Raw genomic sequence first — 27,932 nt, forward strand, 5'->3', positions numbered from 1 at the left:
CATGCTAAATACAGGAAATCAAGATGTTCCATCATATTACCAATTTTCTGCAAACTGCATACAATTCATATTTCACCATCACTTCTTTCCCCATCTGACCTCTCAACATTGCTAATTGGCAGATTGAGAGGGCTACCGTTTAGGCCGGTTGAGGAAAATTTCCAGTATTTGGGAATCCAGGTGGCACGAGACTGGGGCAGGCTGCATAAGTTAAATTTGGCCAGGGTGGTGGAGCAAATGAAGGGAGAGTTTTGGAGATGGGATGCACTCCCGCTGTCGCTGGCAGGGAGGGTGCAGACTGTAAAGATGACAATCCTCCCTCAATTTTTGTTTATTTTTCAGTGCCTCCTGATCTTTATCCCACAGTCCTTCTTCAAAAGAGTTAACGGGCTGATCATGAGCTTTGTCTGGGCGGGAAAATCCCCGCGGGTGAAGAAGGCGATGTTGGAGAGGAACCGCAGTGAGGGAGGGCTGGCTTTGCCGAGTCTGATCAATTATTACTGGGCGGCCAACATCGCTATGATAAGGAGGTGGATGGTGGGTACGGGGTCTATTTGGGAGCGGGTGGAGGCGGCTTCGTGCAGGGGCTCCAGCTTGGCAGCCCTGGTCACGGCTCCTCTACCGCTGCCGCCGCCAAAGTACACCACCAGCCCGGTAGTGGTGGCGACCCTGCGGATATGGGGCCAGTGGAGGAGGCATGTGGGGGAGATGGGGGCGTCTGTCTGGGCGCCAATCTGCGACAACCATCGGTTTGCCCCCGGGAGTATGGATGGGGGGTTCCGAGTATGGCGGCGGACGGGGGCAGGAGGGGTGGGTGATATGTTCCTGGAAGGGAGCTTTGCGAGTCTGAGGAGCTTGGAGGAGAAATTTGGGTTGGTAAGGGGAAATGATTTTAGATACCTACAGTTGCGGGACTTTGTTCGTAGACAGGTCCCATCTTTCCCACGCCTCCCGCCAATGGGGATCCTCGACAGAATAGTCTCTAGGAGGGAAGAAGGGGAGGGTAGAGTCTCGGGTATATATAAGGTGCTCACGAGGGAGGAAGGGTCCCAGACAGAGGAACTGAAACTTAAATGGGAGAAGGAGCTAGGCGGGGAAATGGAGGATGGGCTGTGGGCAGAGGCCCTGAGTAGGGTAAATTCGACCACGACATGTGCTAGGCTCGGGCTGATTCAATTTAAGGTCGTTCACCGGGCCCATATGACGGTGGCTCGGATGAGCAAATTCTTCGGGATAGAGGACAAATGCGCTAGGTGCGCGGGAGGACCAGCGAACCACGTGCACATGTTTTGGGCATGCCCTAAGCTGAGGGGGTACTGGGAGGGATTTGTGGGGGTCATGTCCCGGGTACTAAAAACAAGGGTGGTGATGAGTCCAGGGGTGGCAATTTTTGGGGTTTCGGAGGACCCGGGGATCCAGGGGGAGAAAGAGGCCGATGTTTTGGCCTTTGCCTCCCTGATAGCCCGGCGACGAATACTATTGGCGTGGAGGGACTCAAAGCCCCCAAAGACGGAGTTGTGGCTTGCGGACATGTCGAGTTTCCTGGGTATGGAGAAAATTAAGTTCGCCTTGAGGGGATCTGTGCAGGGGTTCGCCCGGAGGTGGCAACCATTTATTGACTTTGCGGGAGAGTGAGCGTCAGCAGGGTGTGGGGGGAGAGGGGGGGGGGAGGTAGAGTAGAGTAGGAGGGAAAATATGGCGGGTAGTACTGGTGGGAGAGGAGCGGGCTTGTGCAATATGTTATGATTGAAGTATTGAAAGTACATGGATGTTTGCACATTTTTGCCTTTTTTTTGCTTTCTTTCTGATGATGTCTGTAACTGTTTATAAAGCCAAAAACTACCTCAATAAAATTGTTTATTAAAAAAAAACATTGCTAATTGGTTTCTTTCCTTTAACTCAGCCTGTCAATAGAAAATAGGAGCAGGAGGAGGCTATTCGACCCTGCTCTGCCATTCGTTATGATCATGGCTGATCATCCAACTCTATAACCCGTTCCCAATTTCCCCCCATATCCTTTAGAATGGGTGAGGAAATGCACTTGCTTTCTTAAAATCAGAACTAAAGCTATAACTTTCTCCTGGAGGTATTTAATCCTGATTGCATCCCTGTTCTTTTTGCTCTCTCCACCCCACCTTGACAAGGTAGAACATAGAATTCCTAATCCAGAAGGAGGTGATTCGGCCCATCGAGTCTGCACCAACATCTGAAACAGTGCCCTACCTAGGGCCACTCCCCTGCCATATCCCCGTAACCACACCTAACCTGAACATCTTTGGACACTAAGGAACAATTTAGCATGGCCAATCCACCTAACCTGCACAGTTTTGGACTGTGGGAGGAACCGGAGCATCTGGAGGAAATCCACACAGACACGGGGAGAAAATGCAAACTCCACACAGGCAGTCACCCAAGTCCGGAATTGAACTCTGGTCCCTGGTGCTGTGAAGCTAACCACTGTGCCACTATGCTGCCCACATGAATGGATCACTTGGCAAACCTGCTACACCTCTACATAGATTGCTGGGTGAGCCATGCTGAACTTCACTTAATTATGGTATGGGAGATTCAAATACAGAGCGGTTAAACTGAAAGGCACAACCCAGTGGCTGCAAAGACAGGCCTCTCCTTTGACTATGGATTGGAGCGTGATCAAGGGCTTCTGGAAATTACAGTCTTGTTCAGTGATGTGTAACAGAATGTGTGTTGCAGTCCGAATGGAGGATTGCTGTCAGGTGACCTTCAAAGGTAGAGAGTTCACTGGTCGGCAAAGAGCAGCAGCCTTTGAGGCCTTTGTCATACTATTTGTGGAAAGGCCGAAGGAGGGGAAAAATTTGTGCTAATTACTTTAACATAAAGAGCTTTTGTGGATATTTTACAAAGTTTTCATTTTTGGGCTATATAATAGGTCTTAAGCGTTTAACCAATAAAAAAAAGGAAACTGACAGATCCGACAGTGTTATTGCAGGAGCTAGTCATGATAAGCTAGGCATTTTATCATAAAATGCTCAGTTTAAACAATTATTTTAAACTGGGGCAGCACGGTGGCGCAGTGGTTAGCATTGCTGTTTCACAGCGCCAAGGTCCCAGGTTCGATCCCGGCTCTAGGTCACTGTCCATGTGCAGTTTGCACATTCTCCCCGTGTTTGCATGGGTTTGACCTCCACAACCCAAAGATGTGCAGGCGAGGTGGATTGGCCACTCTAAATTGCCCCTTAGAAAAAAAAATTATATTAAACTAACCTTTTGCATGATTCCTTTCTCATAATAGTAGCGAAGGGAACGGCTAAGTTTATCATAGTTCATGGCTGGTCTGTTTTTCTGCATTCCCCAAAGTCTTGCCACCTGTAAAATAAAATAAAATCATTGGTCCAATATTCTGGTATCAATGGTTCTGCTCTCATATGATCTTCAGGGAAGGAAATCTGCCATCCTTACCCGCTCTGGCCTACACGTGACTCCAGATTCATAGCAATGTTACTGACTCTTAACTGTCCTCTGAAATGGCTGAGTAAGTCACTTAGTTGTATCAAACTGCTACAGAAAAAGGCACTGCAGATGTATCGACGCCATGGCTCAAAAGATAGATCACCGCCACCTTCTCAAGGGCAATTAGAGATGGGCAAGACCACTGACACTCCCACCCCAAGAACTAGTTTAAAAAATATCAAATTATCACTGAGTTGCACTAGAATTGTTCTGTTGGTTTGCAGACAATCGGGTTTGAGATTTCCGGCCTTGCGTGACGGTCTGTGTGGAGTTTTCATTCTCCCCGTATCTGCCCTGGCTTCCTCCGGGTGCTCCGGTTTCCTCCCACAGTCCAAAGATGTGTAGGATTGATGGATTGACTATGATAAATTACTCCTGAGAGTCCAATGATTTGCAGGTTCCGTTACGGGGTTATGGGGGTACGGCGAGGGGACTAGACCTGTGCTCTTCCGCAGGGTTTGTAAAGACTGGATGGGCTGATTGGCCTCCTTCTGCACTGTATGGATTCTATGATTCCCCTCTGCAGTACAGTTTTGTGATCTCAGAAGTTTGTGTAGGTTTAATCAGCAACATCAGTGGCCATTAAATAAGACAACAAAGTCATCACCTGGTGCCTATGAACAGGTTGTCAGAATGAATGAATCTGTCCAAATTCAGAGTTTGGATGCAGACCCTTTCACAGAAAACTTGTTCTGATGAACAGTCCAACTCAAAATGTTAACTTTTTTTTAAACAGCTGTTGATGTAGCATTTGTGTTTTTTCCTGTATTTCTTCAAATTTCCAGTATTTGCACTTTTTAAAAAAAAGGGCAGATTCATTTAATACTTTTGAGTTATGCTGCACCTTTTGTTAAATGTGGGTGCCCATCCACAAAACTTTAGATAATATGTACAACCCTTACTGCGATGGCATAAACAGAGTGTAATACACTATTGTCACTTGTGTTGTGGCAGACACAACCTACTCACATGGCCATGGGATTATGTGGCCAAATTACTTTGAGAATATTTTCGATGTGGCATAGATAAGTAGTCTCAATGTAACTGTACTTGTACAGAAATCAACAAAGCTATATATGATCTGGGAGATCCAAGAAGCAGCAAACTGCTACAGCCAAGGCTATTGAAAGCATGGGGGTAGCAAGCCAAAAGGAAAGACATCCATTTATGTGGCACTTTACACAGCCATCGATATCCCTGAACAGTTCACAGCTAATGGAGTATATTTTTGGAGAGTAGCCACTGTTATAATGTAGGAAATGCAGCAGCCAATTTGTGCATAGTAAACTCTCACAAATAGGAATCTGGCAATGACCACATAATCCTTTTTTCGTGGTGTTGATTGAGGGATGAATATTGGCCAGGCCATCAAGGATAATTCTCCGGCACGTCTTTGAAAGTGCATGGTGGAATCTTTTGAACCCACTTGAGGGGTAAGGCAGAGTCTTGGCTGTACATCTCATCTGCAAGATGGCACCCCCTCAGTACTGCACTGTGTCAGTCTTGATTTTGTGCCAAAGTTGGAGTAGGCCTTGAACTCATGACTTTCTGACTTGGAGGCAAGGGTGCCACTAACTGAGCCACAAATGACATGGTAACAAGATACATATGGGGGAAGCAGCAGCATAGTGGTGTTATCACTGGACTAATAATCGAGAGGCCCTCAGTAATGCTCTGGGGACCTGGATTTGATTCCCACCATGACAGATGATCAAATTTGAATTCAATAAAAAAATCGGGGGCTGGATTCTCCGCTCCCCGAAATCACGTTCGGCAATGGAGCGGGGAATACATTTTGGCGCCGAAATAGGGAACAGCGCCGGTTTTACAATTCTCCACCTCCTTAAAAGTGGCGTACCCGAGGAGTATGCTGTGCCGAGTATGCACCGCCTCACGGCATTTCCTGAGGCACCCCCCCCCCCCCCCCCCCACCCCGGCAACGGACTGGCCGAATTCCCGACGGCTTGGCTTACGTGTGCTCACACCGTCTGGGATCCTCACATTACGGCTGTGGACAGGGCAGCACGGTGGCCTAGTGGTTAGCACAACCGCCTCACGGCGCTGAGGTCCCAGGTTCGATCCCGGCTCTGGGTCACTGTCCGTGTGGAGTTTGAACATTCTCCCCGTGTCTGCGTGGGTTTCGCCCCCACAACCCAAAAATGTGCAGAGTAGGTGGATTGGCCATGCTAAATTGCCCCTTAATAATAAAAATTTTTAAAAAAAATTACAGCTGTGGACTCAGTCCGTAGTCGCCAAAGGCAGGGGAGGGCTGATTGGTGGGCTTCATTTGGGGCTGGGGGCAATGTGGGGGGCACTACTTTGGCGGTCCAGATCCGTGGGCTGAGTCCGCCACGGAGCAGGGTCGGCCGCTGAAGGCTGCCACCGCGCGCATGCAGATCCTCTGATCCGTAAGTGCTGGGGGCCGTACCTGCAGCTAGAGCTGCAAGTTCTACGTCGGCTCCCTGCTAGCCCCCAGCAAAATGGGGAATCACTGACTTTTTGCCGCCAGTTTTCCTGGCGTAAAAGGGGACTTAGTCTGCAAAACGGAGAATCCAGCCCCTGGATTTAAAGTCTAATGATGACCTAATCGTAAAAACCCATCTAGTTCCTTCCTTTAGGGAAGAAAATCTGCCATCCTTAGCTGGTCCGGCCTACATGCAACTCCAGATCCACAGCATGAGATGGGCAATTAAATGCTGGCCCAACCTGCAATGCCCACATACCATGGATGAATATTTAAAAATGTAGGGAAAGCTACATTTACCTCTGCGGAAAGCGGTTGGTCAGGAACGCCAAATCCCGACTGACCTTTGAGTTTCTGTGCATGTGCAGACCGAGAGCAGGTTGCACATGCGCAGTTCTGCATTCTTAAATTGTTTGGGCTGAGGATGGGCCCAGGAAAAAGGGGAAAATGTTGCAAAAATCCATGCCATGGATTTGGGATAATCACAGGTTAAGTGTCCCAGGCAGGGAACAGGGAGAAGGGATAGGGAGAGATCCCAAAGGCTGAGTGGACAGACAGGTGATCCCAAAAGAAGAGTCATGGACAGGGGACAGGAAGAGGTTCCTTCTTTGCAGCCTTCAACATGCCATTGACGAGGATGCACATCTTGCCAAGGTCTTCCCCTCTACTTGCCTTCAAACAACGGCGCTACCTCAAACAGACCATTGTTTGCAGCAAAATACGCAGCCTTCAAGAGAGACACCACACAACTCTGCCATGGCAACCTCTGCAACAGTGCCAGATCATCGACATGGGTACCAGAATTACACGCGAGAACACCATGCACCAGGTACGCGGTACATACTCGTGCAGCTTGGCCAACGTTGTCTACCTCATACACTGCAGGAAAGGATGTCCCGAGGCGTGGTACAGTGGCGAGACCATGCAGCGCTGCGACAACGGATGAACGGACATCACATGACAATCACCAGGCAGGAATGTTCTCTCCCAGTTGGGTAACACTTCAGTAGTCAAGGGCATTCAGCCACTGATCTTCGGGTAAGCGTTCTCCAATCAGCCTTCAGGACATGCAACAGCGGAGAACCGCCGAGCAGAAACTGATAGCCAAGTTCTGCATGCATGAGTACGGCCTCAACCGGGACCTTTGATTCATGTCTCATTGCATTCACTCCCCACCATCTAGCCTGGGCTTGCAAAATTGTACCAACTGTCCTGGCTTGAGACAATTCACACCTCTTTAACCTGTGGTTATCCCTCTCTCCAGTCGCACTGTCTGGACCTGTAAAGACTTAATTACCTGCTAAGACTCCCATTCAAAGTATCATCTTGCATCATTGAAGTAGTCTATGTATGAGTTTTTGGAATCAACCTCTTCATCCATCTGAGGAAAGAGTTGCGCTTCAAAAGCTAGTGATTCTAAAAAAAACCTGTTGGACATTAACCTGGTGTTGTAAGACTTCTTACTGTGCCCACACCAGTCCAACGCCGGCATCGCCATATCATAAGTGAAGAGGGCCTAGGAGAAGCTCTGACAATCAAAATGGGCTCAGGAGAAGCACTGAAGACCCAAGGAGGCAGCAGAGTGTCAGTGAGTCCGTGCTGGGTGAAGGTATCCCTTTGGAGCACTAGTGTTGTGCTCAGCATGGCTGAAGACCTAAAGTTGTGCTTTTGCATTAGTGCGTGGGCATAGATTTGGGAATCTTTTATTCTGTAACTTTATAGTGTGTTAATTTGCGTCGTTGTTAAAATGCTGGGTTGTTCATGGGGATGGGGCGAATGTATATGATTGTTAATATTATTGTTATTTTCGGTATTTTACTAAGGTGCGTCAATGTTGTATAAAATCAAAATTTCTCAATAAAAATTATTTAAAAAAAAAAAATAGATTTGGGAATCTGGGGGAATGGAATCTGCAGGGATGAAATCGAAACCCTGCAAGCTGGGCCGACCTTGAGGCTGTCCGAGTGGGAGTGATTAGAAGACAAATCGTCAAAAGTGACACATTGATTATTAAAGATAGCGCTGCTGGATTAGAGGAGTGGGGACAGCAAATCAGCTGTCTCCTTATACAGTGGTGCCTACTTGAAGTGTGGATCCGTGGGTTCAGCTGCAGAATAATCTATCAAGGCTCACCCTTAGAACATAGAACATAGAACACTACAGCGCAGTACGGGCCCTTCGGCCCTCGATGTTGCGCCGACCTGTGAAACCATCTGAAGCCTATCTGACCTACACTATTCCATTTTCATCCATATGTCTATCCAGTGACCACTTAAATACCCTTAAAGTTGGCGAGTCTACTACTATTGCAGGCAGGGTGTTCCACACCCCTACTACTCTCTGAGTAAAGAAACTGCCTCTGACATCCTTGAAGTGTGGTCACTTGGATAAGGTGCAGTATAGCTATGAATATCAAGGACTTGAGTGCAAGTGAGAATATTGGGAAAGGAAAAACCATTACAACAGAAGAGATGGTGGTGGAATCGCTCAATAGTAACAGACACTACAATTCAATGCTACATCTGAAAAATGACAGGTCTGGTGAAGGCAATTGTTAGTGCTCATAGTCGGCAAGGAACCAGGTGAATGGCTTCGAAAATAAGCGTTTCGTGCAAATATTATACATTATTAAATTTTGTACGTTATTTCAATCCCATTTTGATGAATGTCTGTAGCCATCAATACCCCAGCTAAGGGGACATTCTTCAAGTGGGACTTTGGACACCGAGCAGTGATTTGACCACCAGGACTTTAATATTTCCCTCAGCTACAATGAGCACATGTTGGGTTAAATTACAGGTGTTCAAGTTGGATGGGCTGTGATCATTTCTGGTGAGTAATGTTAGAGAAGCAGTGATCAGAATTGCTATTCACTTCTGTCTGTCTGTGTGCAGAACTAAATGTAAGTAAGTTCCCTTGAAAAGGACAGTTCTAGTTCAGATGTCCTGAGGGTTAAACCATTTGGATTGCATGAACCAATGTACCATCAGGTCTTAGTTTAACAATATGCACCCAATTGTATAATGCTTTCTGGAAGCTTTGAGTGCCAAGGGACAGGAACTTTGTTAAATGGAGTCATCAATTACCCATTGACACTAATGTGCAGGTCACTGATCTTCTCAGTTTATTTTGATGGATGGAAATGTTGATTTTTCAACTGTCAGCACCTGGGCCTGTTTAGAAAATGATGCCATTTTCACGTCAGCAAATAAAAATGATGCACAGACTAAAGGAAAGCCATAGCTCACCAGGGATTATATGTGGGTCCCAGCGTTTGGGTGTGAAGGCAGAACTTGTGACTCTAACAGCTTATGTGAGCTCGCTCATTGTCTTAACTGGCCGTGAGGGAGCCAGGTCCCATTGCCCATCGGTGGAAACATAGTTCATCTCAGAAGGAAACCTCAGGCAGGCGAGAAAGAAATTCCATGAGAATTTCCATTTCTCCCTGGTATGCACGATGACAGGTGTGCTAAGTGCTCGGGCAGCCCAGCAAACCACGCCCATATGTTCTGGGCATGCCCAGCGCTGGGGGAGTTTTGGAAGGGGGTAGCAAGGACGGTGTCGAGGGTGGTAGGATCCAGGGTCAAGCCAGGCTGGGGACTCGCAATTTTTGGGGTTGCAGTGGAGCCGGGAGTGCAGGAGGCGAAAGAGGCTGGTGTTCTGGCCTTTGCATCCCTAGTAGCCCGGTGGAGGATTTTGCTTCAATGGAAGGATGCAAGGCCCCCAAGCGTGGAGGCCTGGATCAATGATATGGCAGGGTTCATCAAATTGGAGAGGGTGAAATTTGCCCTGAGGGGATCAGTACAGGGGTTCTTTAGGCGGTGGCAGCCTTTCCTGGACTTCCTGGCAGAACGGTAGGAAAATAGCCCGGCAGCAGCAGCAACCCAGGGGAGGGAGAGGAGGGGAGGGGAGGGGGGTTTGTTGCGGGGGAAGGGAGAAATGTGTATATGTGTTTATTGAATATGCCGGGTGTTTATCTATTTCTTCTTTTTGTAGTTACTGAGGGGGGGGGGGGGGGGGGGGGTTTGGTTTTGGGGGTTATTGTGTTTTTCTTTTTGTTGTTGTTAATACTGTTTTCTTGTTGTTATTTTCTGTTTTTGATATGTTTTTGAAAATCTCAATAAAAATTATTTAAAAAAAAAAGAAAGCCTTTAGGAGGGAGCAGAAGATAAAAATCCTGGCACCACAGGAAAATCAACTCGTAAATTATACTCAGTTAACTATGTGCCAAATAATAGTAATGCCTGTGTCACGGAGCAGTGTGGTGTTAAACTTCGGCTCCCCCAAGTTACTATGTTCAACTGGACTACTGTGGCAGAGATACATATCCCACAGGAAAACAGGAGAAAATAAGGGAACATCATCACTGAACCTCGCCTTTGTGCTTTTCAACAGCCATTTTGACAGCAACAGCATCCTCAGGAGAATTTGCCAGGCAGCTATTGAATTACTATTCTTTGAGTAAATATCGCAGGCTGTCCAATCTTTAGACACAGCAGCCGAACCCAAATCTTTGGTTGGCTCCCAAACCTACCATTGACTAGTGTCCACGTAGCTGTGTTTACCAGCAGAGATCACACGATAGATATTAGCACTGAGAACTAATTCCAGCCCACCTCTAGCAAGTGCGGTAAACTCAGAGTGAATTACTACAAATGAGAAAATGCTGTTTGCTTGAGTAGAACTTGAGAACCCAAGTAACCAACACGAAGAATCGCTTAGTATAAACAACAAGGAAACAGAAAATCATGCTGACAGCCACCGATTAAGCTGCAAATGGCTACGTGAATGACGTACTGGTGAAGAACATCGATGCAACTACACACCAAATAGCAGGTGACAGACAGGAAAGGAGGGCCGAAAACTGCAGGTTTACCTGGATTGTGATTAATTAATGGGCTTCATATGTACTTACGCTTTGTAGGCAACCCTAATTTGAGCAGAACATTGTTTAACAAACTACTTCAATGGATTCATTTATCAGAATTTAACAGTGTATTTTATTCCATGGTCTGAAAGTTCGATAACTCAGATTTACATTACATAAATAACCGTTTCAGATATCCCTCAAGTGTTCTCTCATTGTTCCAAAGAAACTTAGTTGAAACATTACATTATAATGAGTATTATAAATGATACCCAATTCATTTTTTACAATTAAGGGGCAATTTTGCGTGACCAATTCACCTACACTGTGGGAGAAGTTGACTGTATTTCGTTTGGTGTCCTCCCAAGTATGCAAGCATTCACTTTCAAAAGCTGCAATTCCATTGGGAAGCCTTAATTACTGGAAGGGCAAATTAGAATTTGGGTAGAATGGGTGGGAAATGTGGATTCATAGAATTTACAGTGCAGAAGGCGGCCACCCGGCCCATAGAGTCTGCACCGGCCCCTAGAAATAGCACCCTACTCAAGCCCACACCCGTAACCCAGCAACCCCACCCAACCTCCTTGGGCACTAAGGGCAATTTAGCATGGCCAATCCACCTAACCTGCACATCTATGGACTGTAGGAGGAAACTGAAGCACCCGGAGGAAACCCACGCAGATACAGGGAGAACATGCAGACTCCACACAGGCAGTGACCCAAACCGGGAATCAAACCTGTGACCCTGGAGCTGCAAAGCAACTGTGTTAACCACTGTGCTACCGTGCTGCCCCAAAATGCATTGTCAAAATTCCAAGATCCGCTCCTAGCTCATGTGACTTCATATGTTTTGCCCTCAATTGTTTATACCAAGCACTTGGAACCGTATTTCCATTGAGAACTGCCTCAAAATGGAGAGGTACAACAACAACACAAAGTTGGATTCATATGGCATATTTACTGCAGTAAAATATCCCAAAGATGCGTCAAAGGAACATCACAAAATAAAATCTAACACTGAGCCACGTAAAGCTGTATTAAGGTACACGACCAAAATCCTGCTCAAAGAGAGAGGTTTTAAGGAGTGCTGTGAAGAAGGGAAGAGATGTTGAGAGGCAGAGAGGGAGTTCCAGGAGCTCAGCACCGAGGCAACTGAAGACCCAGCCAGCAGTGGTGCAACAGTTAAAATCGGGGAAGATTAAGAGGCCAGACCTGGAGGAGCGCAATCCTCTTGGAGGGCTGCGGGACTGGAGAAGGATTACAAAAATAAAGGAAGGGTGAAAGCATGGAATGGTTTGAGAACACGGACGATCATTTTAAACAGAGACATTGCCTGACTGGCAACCAATGTAGGTCAGTGAGCACAGGGTGATGGTGATGGTGAGAGTTAAGACACAGGCAGCAAAATTTTGGATGGGCTGATTCAGGGGTGACGTCAGCCGATGCTTCAGAGGTGAAAATATGTCATCTTAGTGGGTAAGAGGTTGCCTCTCTGTGCAAGAGCAGCAAAAGTGTTTTTTAAAATAAATATTAGAGTACCCAATTATTACTTTTTTCCAATTAAGGGGCAATATATCATGGCCAATCCACCTAATCTGGGTTGTGGGGGTGAAACCCATGCAGAGATGGGGAGAATGTGCAAATTCCACACGGACAGTGACCCAGGGCCGGGATTCGAACCTGGGGCCTCAGTGCCGGAGTCCCAGTGCTAACCACTGCGCCACGTGCCACCCTCAGAGCAGCACAAGTGTGATCAATGATTAAAAATTGAATCCTAGCACGCCTTCATACATAAAAGCTGAATTTATACGACTTTAAGAAAACATTGTTTCAAATTTAATTCTTCCTATAGTGCCGAAGTGACGAGAGCCTAACTATTTGAGATTCAGGCCAATGATATATGTCAATGCTTGACATTGTCACAGTATTTCAGTTGCCATTTTAGCTGATGGTGCGATTTTCCTGGTAATGGATTCATTTTCCAAAGCTAAGCTGCTTATAACGGCTCCCGCCTCAAAACTGTTTTGGCTCTTGCAAGGGTGACATCATAACAGAACTAAAAAAAAAAATCAATGCTAGACTTTGAAAATTACTTGCTTTGAATGGAACTTGAAAATGACGTTTATTCACGGTAGAATTATTTGTTTGAGAGGGGCAGAAGTATCTCTCTCACAAGCAAGGATCCACCATTTGTTTTTGCATAGGTTGGGGGAGGTTCAATATCTCTGGAGTAATTTAAGAAACGGTTGGCTGGGCTGAGATGGGGGAGAAAGAACATGATTGGACTCTTACAAGAAATGTAAGCAAGGACAGGCCAAATGGCCTCCCTCAGCTGCATAATTCTTGTGATTGCATGTCCCTTCAACAGGCACCTTCCATTAACTAAGCTGCATTGTAGTCCAACAATATTCACCCCAGACCGGCTTTTGGAAAATTTATTTGGAATGATCCAACTGTGCACTGTAATGTTATCAACTCAATTGATATGTTATGGCTGTTTTAAGTCCCTAATGTGCAGTGATACGCTGACAGGCAATGGGCTAATGAGTTGAGTCAGGCCTGGTCCAGTTGACTGTTTCTTTATTATTTCTTTCAAATGTGTATTTTCTTTTCAATCTAAATCTGCCTCATTGAAAGGTTCTGCCAACGTACACATTGTCAGTTTTTCCATCTAATCCCTCAACCACGTTTTGCTGTCACACTTAACCTCTCTCACAGCTGCTGCTCTTTCCCATCAATACATCTCCTGTGAACACGATCGGATGCCAACCTCAAACAACGAGGATTCCCAGATACCATAAGGTGTCTCCTCAGAAATAGCTGAAAAGTAATGGAAACACACTCAATCTATTCTAAGCTGGTAGCCTAAGTTCACCAATACAGCTTTAAGGGGTTCTCAGGTTAATGACAGAGGCCTTCAAGCATGAGACAGAGGGTCAGGGTCCAATCCAGGGCAGAATCGGGCGGCATGGTAGCACAGTGGTTAGCACTGTTGGTCCACAGCGCCAGGGCCCCAGGTTAGATTCCCAGGTCGGGTTGCGGAGTCTGCACATTCGTGTCTGCGTGGGTCTCCTCCGGGTGCTCCACTTTCCCCCCCACAAAGCCCGAAAGACGTGCTTGTTTGGTGAATTGGGCATTCTGAATTCTCCCTCAGTGTACCCGAACTGGCGCCGGAGTGTGGTGACGAGGGGATTTTCACATTAACTTCATTGCTGTGATTAACTTCATTGCTGTGATAATGTAAGCCTACTTCTGACAATAATAAAGATTAGATTCTGGTTAAAGCCAGGCAAGAAGGATGTAGTGCTGGAGAAGCAATATTGATGGGGAAGAGGGGATTTGTTGAAAGGTTCCGATCCTCTGGTGTGTTTGAATAATAGAAGTGATGCTGGATGAATACTTTGGAAAAAATCCCGTCCACACCCACCGATACTGGCCCCAACCGTTTTCACCAGCGGAATGTTCTGGGTCCTGCTAATGGTGAACTCTCACAGCTGATCTCCTGGCAGCAGGGAGTGGATTCACTGGGAAATCCCATTGACAACAGTAGGACCAGAGGACACTGTGGGGCAACGGCAGGTATGTCACAACATGCCCTACAGCTGAGGCCTATTTCAGAGCACAATGGGGTACGGTCAAGCTGAAAAACTTGCTTCAAGACATGTCCGGACCTGCTTCGCTGCAATACACAGAGCAGAATTGCAAAGTTCAGCCGTTAATGGGATAAGCAACCAACAAAAGAGGCAATCATCAATCGCTTCTTGGCCTTTTGGCTAAGATCAAGCATCAGATCAAGCCCAAGATGAGGTGCAATGCCTTTTCTGGTCAGTTTAGACCCTGTATGTCTCTCGTGTGGGGACCAGGAATTGACTTCAATTTGAATTTAAATTATTTTTTGAGCAAGCAATGAGATGGATTCAGGGCTTGCCCTGTCACTCTGAGTATTGGCTTTGTAACTTTAAGGATGGGATAAAAAAAAATGTTTTAAGACACAATCATCGCAAGATTAGATGTGTCACAGCTAATAAAGGAAGAGATCGCCGCAAAACAAGATCACGTCTTTAAAAAAGATATAAAAGGACTGATGCTTCGGCTGATTGGGAGTGATAACTGCAGAGCAACGTTCACGACGAGAGGACCCCCAAAGACTACAATCAATAGAAGAACGTTTACACCAAAGTGGCCTGGCCAGCTTCCTCAGTATGGATAACACCAGTTCTCTCTGGGTGATTTAGCTAGAGATTAGTGTGAGCGATTAGACCGCTACACGGTAGCAGTAATTCTCCTCTGTATCCTTAGTGTTTAAGATTGTGTAGTATATCCCTGTGTCTGCGTGGGTTCCACCCCCACAACCAGAACATGTGCAGGGTAGGTGGAATGGCCACGCTAAACTGCGCCTTAATTGGATAAAAATATTAGGGTACTGTAAATTAGAAAAAAAGAGGTTGCGTAGTATAGTTAATTAGTTGTGGGCTTTTGTATTCTTGTGTAGTTGGTGCTTATAGCGATCAGCAATAAAGTCGCAATTTTAGGCTCAATTCAACTCACGTCTCTGACTCATTTATCCGGTCACGCACATTGTCCATAAAACAATTGTTTTTACAGCTACACGGGCCACCTTCTACAGCCAAGAAATACGCTACAGGGGTTGTAGCAAATCCACCCCCCCCCCCCCATCCGCCACCATTTCACAATTTCCCCTCCCCTCGCCGTGTGGTAACAAGGAGCGGGGTTCCCTGAAAATGGGGCTATGTCCCCACGCCAGCGGGAAAACTGACGGCAATGGGCCCACAAGATGAGTAATTCTCACCTTTCTAGGGGCTAGGTTGCCGCCGGAGTCGTCCCCGCTGCTCCAGCCGGTGCCGAAGGGCCGGCGCGAGTTCGCCCATACGCGGAACGGCGACGTGATCTTGCGCGTGCGCGGACCGGCCGGCGTATTTCCGCGCATGCGCGGGGGCTCTCTTCTCCGCGCCGCTCCCGGGCAATATAGCGGAGCCCCTCAGGGGCCCGGCGCAGAGGAAAGAAGTCTCCCCACGGAACCAGCCCGCCCACAGATCGGTGGGCCCCGATCGCGGGCCAGGCAACCGTGGGGGCTCTCCACGGGGTCGGATCCCCCTGCGCACCACCCCGCACACTCACCTGCCGGGTCCCGCCGTGTGTGAGGCGAATAATTCATGCCGGCAAGACTGGCCAAAACTGGACGCTGGCTCGGCCCATTGGGGCCAGGAGAGTTGCCGGCGTGGTGGGAATAGGGAAGACGGCGTTGGGGCGGCAGGGTGGGGTTCGCGTCTCCTCTCGGGGATTCTATGACCCGGCGAGGGGTTGGAGAATCCCGGCCATGTTTCCTGTCCTCAAAGGGTGGGAAACTCATTTAAATGGATTTTAATACAGTATTATTTTTTGTTTTTAAAAAAAAATTAATTTACAGTATTCAATTCTTTTTTTCCAATTGAGGGGCAATTTAGCGTGGCCAATCCACCTAGCTGGCACATCTTTGGGTTGTGGGGGCGAGACCCACGCAGACACGGGGAGAATGTGCGAACTTCACACGGACAGTGACCCAGAGCCGGGATCGAACCTGGGGCCTCAGGGTCTTGAGGCAGCAGCACTAACCACTGCGCCACCAAGCCACCCCCTTAATAAATTTTAATAGTATTAACAGGCCTCTCTGCCACATGATTCCCCCCCTTACTGAATATTCAAACCTTGCCGAAGTCGTTTGGTTTACAACAGCTTTTTAAAAATGGAGGTTCAGTCAAGGGAATGTAAAGGTAAATATAGCCTCTGGGGGAAAGAGGGACATACCCAGGTAAACCCCTGGCACTGCACCCTGGCACTGCCCCTTGGCAGGTTGGCCACTGCTAAGGGACAGTGCCAGTCCCTCTTGGGAGCTCTATTTAAGTCTGATGGGGAGTGAAGGAAGTGGGCAGTGATGGGGGGGAGGGGGCAGGAAATGCCGGTGATACTTCCATAGTGTTGGGGGCAGGGAGCCTGATGATTGGGGGCGGCTTTGATGATTGTCCGGGTGTGGGGAGGGACGATGATTGTCCAGGCAGGGGGAGACAGCCCTCCATGTTGGATGTGGGGGAGGGATATACTACTTCAGTTCTGATCGGGGTGCCCTTTAAAGATGTCGTCGCGATCTCCGGTTCTATCAGGCTCCACCCTGCCAGAATGAAGGCAGGGCCACAGATACTTTTATTTTAAAAAGAGGTTCAATATCTGGAGAGAAAACGTGTCTGCAACTGGAGAGCTACTCGCCGGTTCAAAGTCTGAACCTGATACTGAAAAAAATGGTAAGATTCCGCCCAGTATCTGATCATTATCACAGTGTTGTTTGTGGGCACTTGCTGTATGTTTCTGCATAACAGTCACTTCACTTCAAAAGTATTTCAGTGCTTGTAAAGTGCTTTGAGAAATCCTGTGCTTGTGTGGGGCGCTATATAAATGCAAGTTAGCCCTTTTCTTTCCTCCTAGGCCCTTAAACCATTTCCAGCTTTGCAGTCCCAACATCCCAAACCCTGGACATTGGTCCTCCTGACTCAGGTTTCTTGTATATCCCCCTCACCTTTCCCCCCAGAATTGGCAACCATGCCTTTAATTGAATAGTTCCATGGAGCCAATATTCTGGGAACTCCTTCCCCGCTCTCTGTCCAGCTCCCTCTGCTCCTTTGAGCCTCCACCTCTTTGATCACGTTTTGGTCAACTCCAACATCTTCTTTGGATCAGCATGCACTGATAAATTCCACTGCTGTGAAGCACTTTTGGATATTTGTCTACATTGAAGGCAAATTGTTTGTTTTCTACATATTGCCTAGCAAACACATGCAGAAACAGAGGCAAGTCTTAATTTATCTGATTATCACCTGGTAGCCCATTGCCAACTCCACCACCACCTACACTTCCTGTCTCTCCCTCCTCAGGCATTATCCTGAGGTCTCAATCTATGTGACGGACTGAACCCATGCTTGCCATTCATTCCATACCATACCGCCGCCACCACCCACCCTTGCAGCAATAGCCACGCTCTGGCCTAGTCAGACAGTCTCAGCTGTTCCCTCCTAATAGTTCCCAAACCTTCGTTCCTTGGCAGATTAGCAATGCCTCTGAAAACGTACCAGCCGTTTTGCAAAAATAAAAATCTTCAACCTATTTTCTCACCTCTTCTGGTTCAACAAGTTTGAATTCCATGCCTCGGCCTGTCCAGGCAATGAAGTTAGAGTTGGACGGATCATCCAGGAGTGCAACTAGGAACTGCCACAGCTGGAGAGAGCCCCGGCGCTGGTATAAAGGGCCCTCTCGATATGTATTGATTTCCTGTTTGATGTCGCCTGCCAAGTAGAAACAAAATCTTAAATGCACCTCGTTGTGCCAACCCACCAGACAAAGTAGCAGACTATACCATGAGCTGTAACGTATAAATAGTTGCTTTTTCCATTGTGTACAGAGCTGGATCATGCATTTTACTTTATAGAGAAACCTATGAGAGGGCAAGGCCTATAAAAGCAGGACAGACTATGACTGAACAGGAGATGAGACAGTACAAGTTGCTCAATTGAAGGAAGGTGCAACTCTTTGAAGATGGTTTGACATTAGTGGTGGATGCGCTAGAATCATAGAATTTACAGTGTAGAAGGAGGCTATTCGGCCCATCGAGTCTGCACCGGCCCTCAGAAAGAGCACCCCACTTAAGCCCACGCCTCCACCCTATCCCAGTAACCCCACCCAACCTGTTTGGACACTAAGGGCAATTTATCATGGCCAATCCACCTATCCTGCACATCTTTGGACTGTGGGAGGAAACCGGAGCACCCGGAGGAAACCCTCGCACACACGGGGGGGAACGTGCAGACTCCACACAGACAGTGACCCAAGCCGGGAATCGAACCTGGGACTCTGGAGCTGTGAAGCAACTGTGCTAACCACTGTGCCACCGTGCTGCACTAGTGCTGGGTGTCACCAACATAGGAGTGGAAACACACCTCTAGAGGTGATGGCAGGAGTGGAGAGGGAAGTCATCACCAGAGGTGCAGTGGTGGAATAGGAACAGGTGGCAAGGACTGTCCCACAGAGTTGGATAACAGGAGAGGCATTGCAAGAGGCAATGAAATGAAATGAAAATTGCTTATTGTCACGAGTAGGCTTCAATGAAGTTACTGTAAAAAGCCCCTAGTCACCACATTCTGGCGCCTGTCCGGGGAGGCTGGTACGGGAGGATGATAGTGAACTGTGTGGAAAACGACTGCAGGGTCAAGGAAGACAAATTGGAATAATACATCATGGTCACAGTCACACAGGTTATTTTTTCATGGAAAATCTAGGATGCAGGGTTAGTCAACCAAGAAGTGGTGCTTAGGTTCTTTGGCTTTATCAGCTGTAGTAGGACAACAAAACTGGGTTGTGACCCATCAATTGGAAGTCCAGGGAAAGTATAGATAGAGTAAGATATGGTGAGATAAGTCATTTTTCCAATATATTCAGGGTGCAAAAACACCTTCTAGCATCAAGTGGCAGCTAGTGGGTGAGTAAATTAGACATTAAATATTTTGATTTAAACCATTCACTTTAATATTAAAACCTCAGAAGCAAATAAACAGACAAAATCGGACCACACATTGATGGTCGAACCTGGTAAACTGACCAGCGGAGGCCTGGTGGAAGTAGGAAGCACGCACGTCCCTCGTACTTGATACAAAATGTAGCATTGGGGTGGAAAGCAGAATATTACACAACATGATAGCTATGCTCACACTTCATTGTGAGGCTCCTGTGCTGGACTGCATTCAGCAAATGGTAATAAACTCCATTCCCAGTAGAGTCAGACTGAGCCACTGTTTCCAATGGAAAATCCACTTGAGTACATTCAAGGAAATGTGCCCAGCCAGGAATAACTAGGTACAGCTTGGTTTGTGAAAGGGCTGTATTAACAGCTTTTACTTGGATCGCTAACAAGTTTTAGGCGTGAGGGTGCCAAGTTAGAAATCAACTTCCACAACTACCACTCCTCTTTTCTGTTGGTTGTCTGATGTAATATGTAAAGATACATTTATATCTGTGTTGTATCTTGTGTCTTCCCATCCCTTTTCACAACGGCATGAACTAAAGTATCCTGAGAATATGCGATCGAGTTTAGCATGGGCAGGACATCTTATCAGGTTGAGCCAGTCAAGGCTTTAATTGCATTGGCTGACTTGCATTGTTTGAACTGGATGAAATTACTACTCCAGGCCATTCATTCATTCCCACAAATTATATTTGATGTTTCAAAACTCAGTGTACACGTGGTACTCTTTATTGCAGAGCATTCTGGAGAAATTGAAATATCCTTGAAATCTCTATTATGCTTGGGATGTGATGTACGAATCTTACTGTAGTCTGCAACATCCCACACTCGTATTGGGTCCCTGTCTCAAGGCTACATTGCATTAAAATGTGCTTGTCATAGTCCCCTAGTTGGCTACTGTGTTACACCTCAGACAAGGAGGGAAAATTTTGACTCTGGGCGGGATCTTCCACTCCCGCTGAAGTAAACGGAGATTTGAATGGAGGGGGAACCCGCTGTGACGAAGCCGGAAAATCCCGAATACGGTTAACGTTAACTTTATTCCATCTTATTCAGTCGTGACTGAAAGTAATTTCAAGTCACTCCTTAGACGAGTTTGTTCTTCGTGTAGAACGGCGATTGCTCCCCCCCCCCCCCCCCCCCCCCCCCCGAACCATCAGGTTCAAATCCAAATTAATTCTTCAATCTACACTTGCTCGAGCGGCAAGTCAAAAACTGGAAAGGCTTCCGGCCTCGAGTCACTGTCTGTGTGGAGTTTGCACATTCGCCCCATGTCTGTGTGGATCTCGCCCCCACAACCCAAAGATGTGCAGGTTGGGTAGATTGGCCATTCTTTTGAGGTCTACCAACAAAACGGAAGAAAGAAAACAAACTGAGGGACAAAGCAAAAAAAGGCCATTCCTGTTCGGGGCACTGCCCGAACATAACAAAGATCAATGGAAACTTAAAAACATCAAATAAGAGTGTAGTTAAAGGGGTCAATAAAGCATTCAAACCCCTGTGGTGCCGACCAGGTATGGAAGGCCTCGACGATGCCTGTGGACACCGCATGCTCCCATTCCAGGGACACCCGGCTGTGAATATATAGGTGTACTGGCCACGCTAAATTGCCCCTTAATTGGAAAAAAATTAATTGGGTGCTCAAAATTTATTTATTTTCAAACTCAAAACCCTGACATCAGTCTTTACCAGGCCTTGAAGGAACGGATTAAAACTGAAGGAAAGGAAACCCTAGGTGCAGGCAAGAGCCTGCAGGCCAGTGATTGAGCACCCACAGCACGTAACCCTTGTTTATTGATAGCTAAAGCTGCTGTGGTGGTTGGACTCCCAGAAGTCAGATTTGCAGTGTATCCGCAAGAGAGTGTACCCACATATCATGTATGTCCCAGCTCTTTCTTTCTAGGTTTTTGAAGTTGTCTGGCTGCAGATGGGACACCTTTACATCAGCTTCCCTACGGGCGTGGATCCTGGCGAGACCAACCCTCGGGCCTCTGTCCGGCAATAATGCCATGGTCTGACAACAAATGTATGCCAAATCGATTAATGCTGGTTCTTGATCGCTCTGGCATGCCATCTTCTGTCCAATAGCTCTATATAGTGTAACCGGGGTGTCCAAAAGTGTTGGCCTTGCATTCACATCTCATGGTGATACTATTGAGATCTGCTGGTGCAGCTTCGTTTGGAAACACGTGCATCCATCAGCATTTGCCAACCTGCGTCCATTTTCCCTCGCTCTGTCGATGAGGGAGTATAGCTACTGGCAGGAGGACAAGCAACAGCTCTCAGGCAGCCTGACCAGATTGGCATTACTCATGGGTTACTCACCTCTACCAAACAAACCAGTTGGGAGGATACTTACTGGCAAATCTATCTGTGTGGTTGATTGCGTAGCATGTTAGAAAAACAAAAGTAGTTTTAAGAGATTTATATTTGTATTGGTAAAGATTAGAAATAAGGTATAGGTTTAATTTAATGTTTCTGTGCCTGGAAGAGTAAAACCCATAGTTAGATTCATGCTGGACAAAGGTGTTTGTATGTGTGGGGGTTCGTTAAGTTTCAACTGTGTTTCTGTTGTCATAGAATCCCTACAGTGCAGAAGGAGGCCACTCGGCCCATCCAGTATGCACCGACCCTCTGAAAGAGCACCCTACCTAGGCCCAATCCCCCACCTTATCTCTGTTACCCCACCTAAACTGTGCATCCCTAGTCACTAAGGGGCAGTTTAGCATGGCCAATACACCTAACCCACACATCTTTAGACTGTATGAGGAAACCGGAGGGAACCCATGCAGACACGGGGAGTGCATACAAACTCTCCAGACAGTCACCCAAGGCTGGAATTGAACCCTGGTGTCCGGTGCTGTGAGGCAGCAGGGCTAACCACTGTGACACATGCTGCCCCTTAGAGAGGGCCACTGCATGAAGAATAAATAGGCTGGCAGAGGTATGTTGATGTTGCTCGGCAGCTAATGCCTCGTAAGGTAGAGAAGCGTTAAAATTTAAATTTAGCTGCATTTGATTGCAACTGGAGATATGTAGTGAGAGAGAAGGCAGCTCTCACATCTCTTAAGAAGCAGTTGCATTTAGTAGGCTAAAAAGGAACATCTCACTCAACCTTGCCAGAAAAAAATTCATACTATGGAGTAATTATTTAAAAAACAAATGCTGGAAACCTAAAGTCCAGCTATTAAGGAAACTAGAGAAATGAAAAGAAGTTTCCAAGAAGTCCGGAGTTAATGGACCAAAGGGAACTGGGAACCAGAACTGATTACTGTTCAGTATAGTCACAGAGAATGGTGAATCTCGGGAATTCACTCCACAAAAAGTAGTTCAGGTGAAAACATTGTATAATTTCAAATTAGATTTAGCTCTTGGGGCTGAAGGGATCAAGGGATATGAGGGGGCGGGGAAGGCGGAATCAGGGTATTGAACTCGATGATCGGCCATGATCATAATGAATGGCGGAGCAGGCTCGAAGGGTTGAATGGCCTCCTCCTGCTTCTATTTTCTATGTATATTTCTTTTTCTTTTTTAGTATTTTTATTCAGGTTTAGCAGCATTTTTCATAATAAAACCATAATAGTAACCATAATAACAAAACAAACTAGAGTGAATATTAACATAGTGCAAAAAGAGAATATACAATAACAATTAAATAGACATTACCCCACGCGACCCAGTCTTCCCACACCATCCCAATGAAGCACGGATTGCTATGTATATTTCTATGTAAAAGGCATTGGGTCATGAGAGGCCAGAAAGTTATCTGCAGTCGTGCTAAGGTTTGTGCGAAATTAGTATAGTTTGGGAGATACTACTTGACATAATCATGGAAATCGGTAACTGGATTTTGGAGTTTGTACAAAAATCTTTAGACAAAGAAAACCTAAAGGGAGAGGTTTAAAAGCTGAAAGCAAAACCACGATGGAAGCACCGGTGGGAAAGCGTTATTCAAAAGACGATTTGAAAGTGTGACTTATTGAAAGCAGAATTTGAAATCACTTATGTGGAAGCCGGAATTCAGTGAGTCAAGGTGACTCATGGTATACAAGTCATCAAGGCGATTCGAAGGAGAAATTCACACACATTCACTTGAGGTTCAGAGTGGAGAGTGTATTTGACCACAGTCATCTATTGTGTTTAAAGGGACTTTGTGTTACTGAGACCATTGTAAGCTTAAGATATGCTTTGCCATCTGTGCTAACCTTAAAATCAGTGTAGTTGCGAAACCAAGGGGGGGACTAAAGGAGTATTCTATCATAATCCAATTTTTACATGTTTAATAAATGTTTTTTCTTGTTGTTAAAACCAATTAGCGGTCCTGTGACTCTGTTCCTCCACATTTTATTGAGAAAAGTGGGCGGCATGTGGCGCAGTGGTTAGCACTGGGACTACAGCGCTGAGGACACGGGTTTGAATACCGGCCCTGGGTCACTGTCCGTGTGGAGTTTGCACATTCTCCCAGTGTCTCGTGGGTTTCACCCCGACAAAACAAAGATGTGCTGGATTGGCCATGCTAAATTGCCCCTTAATTGGAAAACAAAATAATTGAGCACTCTGAATTTATTTTAAAAAAAGAAAAGTAACTGGTCTTTTGAGCCACAGATCCATTCTGGGATCTTCTCCTTCAGTTATAACACCAACTGGGATTGTAACATGAAGCAAGAAATAATTAATTAGGTGAAGTCAAAATATTTGTCCCAAATGTTTAGAAAATTCAGAATTGGTTTCTTGTGATCTAATTAAGCCTGATGCGTAGACGCGATTTAATTTTAAAAAATACAGTCCCTTCTGGGTGGGAATTGAACCGGGGCCTACCCTGCTATCGAACTGCACTCTGATTTTTTTTCTGCACCAGCAAGGAATGCCCCACCGAGGCCACACGTAGTCTCAGTGCAAGAGGAGATCGGGGCGCCATTTTAAAATCGCACCCTTATCGCCCTGGGCCCCCCAACTCACCTGTTGGGGCCGCCCACCCCACCCCCCCACACCCCACTGGGACCGATTCCCAGTGTGGGCAAAATGCCAGCTTGACATTGCCAGCCTACACCCTGGCAGTGCCCCTGCCAGCCTGGAGTGCCAAGCTGTAGATTTCTCTTTATTATTGTGCGCTGTTCCTTACAATGTTATTATAAATGCAAAACCAATTTAAAAAAAACATTTTTAAAAAAGGTTAGGTGGGTTATAGGGTTTCGGGAAATTCCCACTGACAGTGGGCGGGACCAAAAAGATCCGGCCAACGGTAGGTCGCCTCCCGCCGCCGAGAAACAAGCTGCAGAGAGGCCAGAGAATCTCGCTCTTAGTCACGTCAGGACTTAGGACAAGTGTCGAAACATTTGGTGAAAGAAGTAGATTTTAAGGATTGCCTTAAAAGAAGGCAAGAGAGTTAGAGTTAGGAGGTGAGAGAGAGGTGTATAGGGGTTTAATAAGTGAATTTCAGAGCCCCATGGCCACAGCAACTAAAGGCAGGAATTCTAATGGCGGCACGGTAGCACAGTGGTTAGCACTGTAGCACTGTTGCTTCACAGCTCCAGGGTTCCAGGTTCGATTCCCGGCTTGGGTCACTGTCTGTGCGGAGTCTGCATGTTCTCCCCATGTCTGCGTGGGTTTCCTCCGGGTGCTCCGGTTTCCTCCCACAAGTCCCAAAAGACGTGCTTGTTAGGTGAATTGAACATTCTAAATTCTCCCTCAATGTACCCGAACAGGTGCTGGAATGTGGCGACTGGAGGATTATCACAGTAACGTCATTGTATTGTTAATGTAAGAATACTTGTGACAATAATAAAGATTATTGTTATTATTAATGCTGGAGAGGTGAAAATCGAACCATTCTAAAAGCAGACTGTCCAACTCGACACATATAGGATTACAAACCAACCATTGAGGAGTTGGATAAATCAAGAGTTCATGGTAACATTGTCCATGGACTGTGAAAAGCACCACACTTCATGCAAATATAATAATCCATTTAACACCGGAGCTCTGATCGAAATTCGGCAACCAAGATAATTGTTTGTTTCTTCAAATTCCCGGGGCTGGTTTAGCACAGTGGGCTAAATAGCTGTGGCTTCAATTCCCATACCGGCCTCCCCAAACAGGCGCTGGAATGTGGCATCTAGGGGCTTTTCACAGTAACTTCATTGAAGCCTATAAGCGATTATTATTATTAAATTCTGCATGTATAATGGCATGTAATGGCTGGCATGTATATATGTATCCATTATACATATCCATGTACAATGGATATTGCTTTCAGAAAAAAATAAATGCTATTGAAAATTGGAGTTAGTAAAACCTAAACACTTCACACCATAAAGCAGAGTTTTTGATTTTCAGTTTATTGAAAACTTGAGATACCATTCTCCCGCAGTGATACAATTAAAGTCCTAACCTTCGAGTTTGTCGGGAACCACAGAGGCATCATCGCTGTAGGGTCTCAGCTGTTTCTCGTATGAAAAGTCTGGAATGTAAAGAGGCAACAGCATCAATTTTATTCTCGCCTGACTCAATCCAATGCCTTGTCAATGGCACCGCTGTTGAAGAATGAAAGCGGATCCAGGGACTGGCTGAAGATGGAAGACATGGTGAGAATACGTTCACGGTATCACAATGGTGTAGTGAAGTTATATTGACTTTTGAGTCAGTGGTTTATGCTGCAAAACGGTAAAATTCAATTGTAGTACTCATTTTTTTGCAGTACTCAAGAAAATGTAGTGCTTAACTTTGCAATACTGATTGATAATTATTTGTATGAGCACTTGCTGTGAACAAAAAACTTCAGATGTATAATTCCAGCGTTTGGAAATAGATGGACTTTGTGAAGACATTCTTAGTATCTTGGAAATGTTCCTCTTGGTGTGTTTACATTTTTAAGGGGGAACAAATTTGACTTAAGTGCACACAATTGAGAGAGTCTGGATTGCTGAACACTTTGGAGGATGTAAATTGCCTGCTCAGAGTGAGTTGTACTCAAATAATAGACATCAGGAGATATGCAATGTCATAATTGTTTAGTGTGCCCTTCAGAATACATTGCACATGTGTCTTGGCTTAACTTCAGATTTTAAGTCTGGATGTTGACGTCAGTAACTATGGATTCTCTGGTCCACCAGCTGTGTGTTTCTTGGCCAGGCACCATTCATTGATGGTAGTATTGTATCTTTCTATTGAGTATCAATGGGATATCCCATTGTAACCACCTCACGCCACCGTGAAACCCGCTGGCGGGGGTGCGTTGCCGCCGGGAAAATTGAATTGCAACAACCGGAGAATTCTGGCCTATGTTCTTCATGTTTGCTTAACAATTATAAAGGTCATTCACAATAGGCGCAATCCAACAGACATGCTGTGCCGGAAAAGCAGCTCGCCGTGGTGCAGCATGGCTGATTAAAGCTGGGAGACCCTGCTCCCGGCATCTACTCGACTCGCAATGTCTTGCGAGGTCCAACGCAATCTGGCGAGACGTTGTGATGTGAATCCCGCCCGCAATGGGCGGGATCGCTTCTTGCCAAATTGTCTTATTAGAGCAAGACAGCTAGCCTCATTCTAATGTTCAGATTCCCGAAGTACCTGAAGCTTTGGGATTCATCCCCTTCATCTCAGAGACGTCAGCTGAGCGCCGTTCAGCACTGGTCCCTATGACCAGTAGCACTCGCCGGGGTCTCCCAAGGAATCAGCGACCCCCAGCTACATACCCTTTGGTGGTGGTGCCCTGGCACTGCTGGTTCCACTTGGGTGCTAGTCTGGCACTGCTAAGGTGCCCAGGTGGTACTGTAGGTGGCATGGACATTACCAGGATGCCAGTTTGGCACTGCCAAAGTGCTAAGCTGGAATTTTATGTACACGTGCGATTGGGCCAGGGGTGCCCTGCATGGGTGTTAGGGATTGGAGGGGGACTGCGGACCCTCCCATAGTGCTTTCGCGCTGGGGGGGGAGTGAGATTGTGGATCACTTTGGGGGCCTCGGAGAACAGGGCATCCTGATCTTGCGCCACACTGGGATGTTCCAGCGAGCAGAGCTCACCACTGTACAAAACAATGCTATGTGCATCCTCGGCCACGCATTCCCCATTCTGGTCTCTTATGCAACGTGGGTTGCATTGAATGGCCATGTGTTTCTTCACACTGCAAGCATCAGGCAGCATGTGGCTGAACATGCTCGCGAGGCGACTTTGTTCCCTTTGGGAGAATCGCACCCAATATTTTTTTTTAATTGTCTGGTTTATTTTGACATCAGGGCCGGGATTGTCCGATCTGTGTTTGCCTGCCACCGCTGCCAACGAGAATGGAGAATTTGGCGCGAGAGAATCCCAGTCACGGGTGAGGACAGAGAATTCCGGCCCTGAACCTCTAGAAAAATATAAGCGGCAATGGGAGAGGACAGGGCAATGAACTGAAATGATTTTAGAGAACAGAACAGCTGGATCTGTGGTGTTAAATACTATTATTCAAAATGAGACTTGGGGCAGATTTCTATGGCCCTGGTGGGGCGGAGGTGGGGCTGGGCCAGAAAATACGGAGTGCCAATCAAAGGTCCACTGACTTTGGTGC

The 27,932-nt window shown here is 46.5% G+C and overlaps 1 protein-coding gene and 1 pseudogene across 3 annotated transcripts in view; one reads left to right on the forward strand and one right to left on the reverse strand.

Moving 5' to 3' along the window:
* etv4 (ETS variant transcription factor 4) overlaps positions 1-27,932 on the reverse strand; it is a 104,081-nt gene that overhangs the window by 856 nt on the left and 75,293 nt on the right. For all 3 annotated transcript variants that reach the window (XM_038779429.1, XM_038779431.1, XM_038779430.1), the window contains 3 exons: positions 25,775-25,843; positions 17,982-18,151; positions 3,244-3,345 (listed from right to left, as the gene is read on the reverse strand). In XM_038779429.1, the coding sequence (XP_038635357.1) occupies positions 3,244-3,345; positions 17,982-18,151; positions 25,775-25,843 (341 nt within the window). The remainder of the gene's footprint in view (positions 1-3,243; positions 3,346-17,981; positions 18,152-25,774; positions 25,844-27,932) is intronic.
* LOC119954583 lies at positions 14,574-14,798 on the forward strand (annotated as a pseudogene).

This window comes from Scyliorhinus canicula, chromosome 19 (assembly GCF_902713615.1).
Source record: "Scyliorhinus canicula chromosome 19, sScyCan1.1, whole genome shotgun sequence".
Taxonomy (NCBI): domain Eukaryota; kingdom Metazoa; phylum Chordata; class Chondrichthyes; order Carcharhiniformes; family Scyliorhinidae; genus Scyliorhinus; species Scyliorhinus canicula.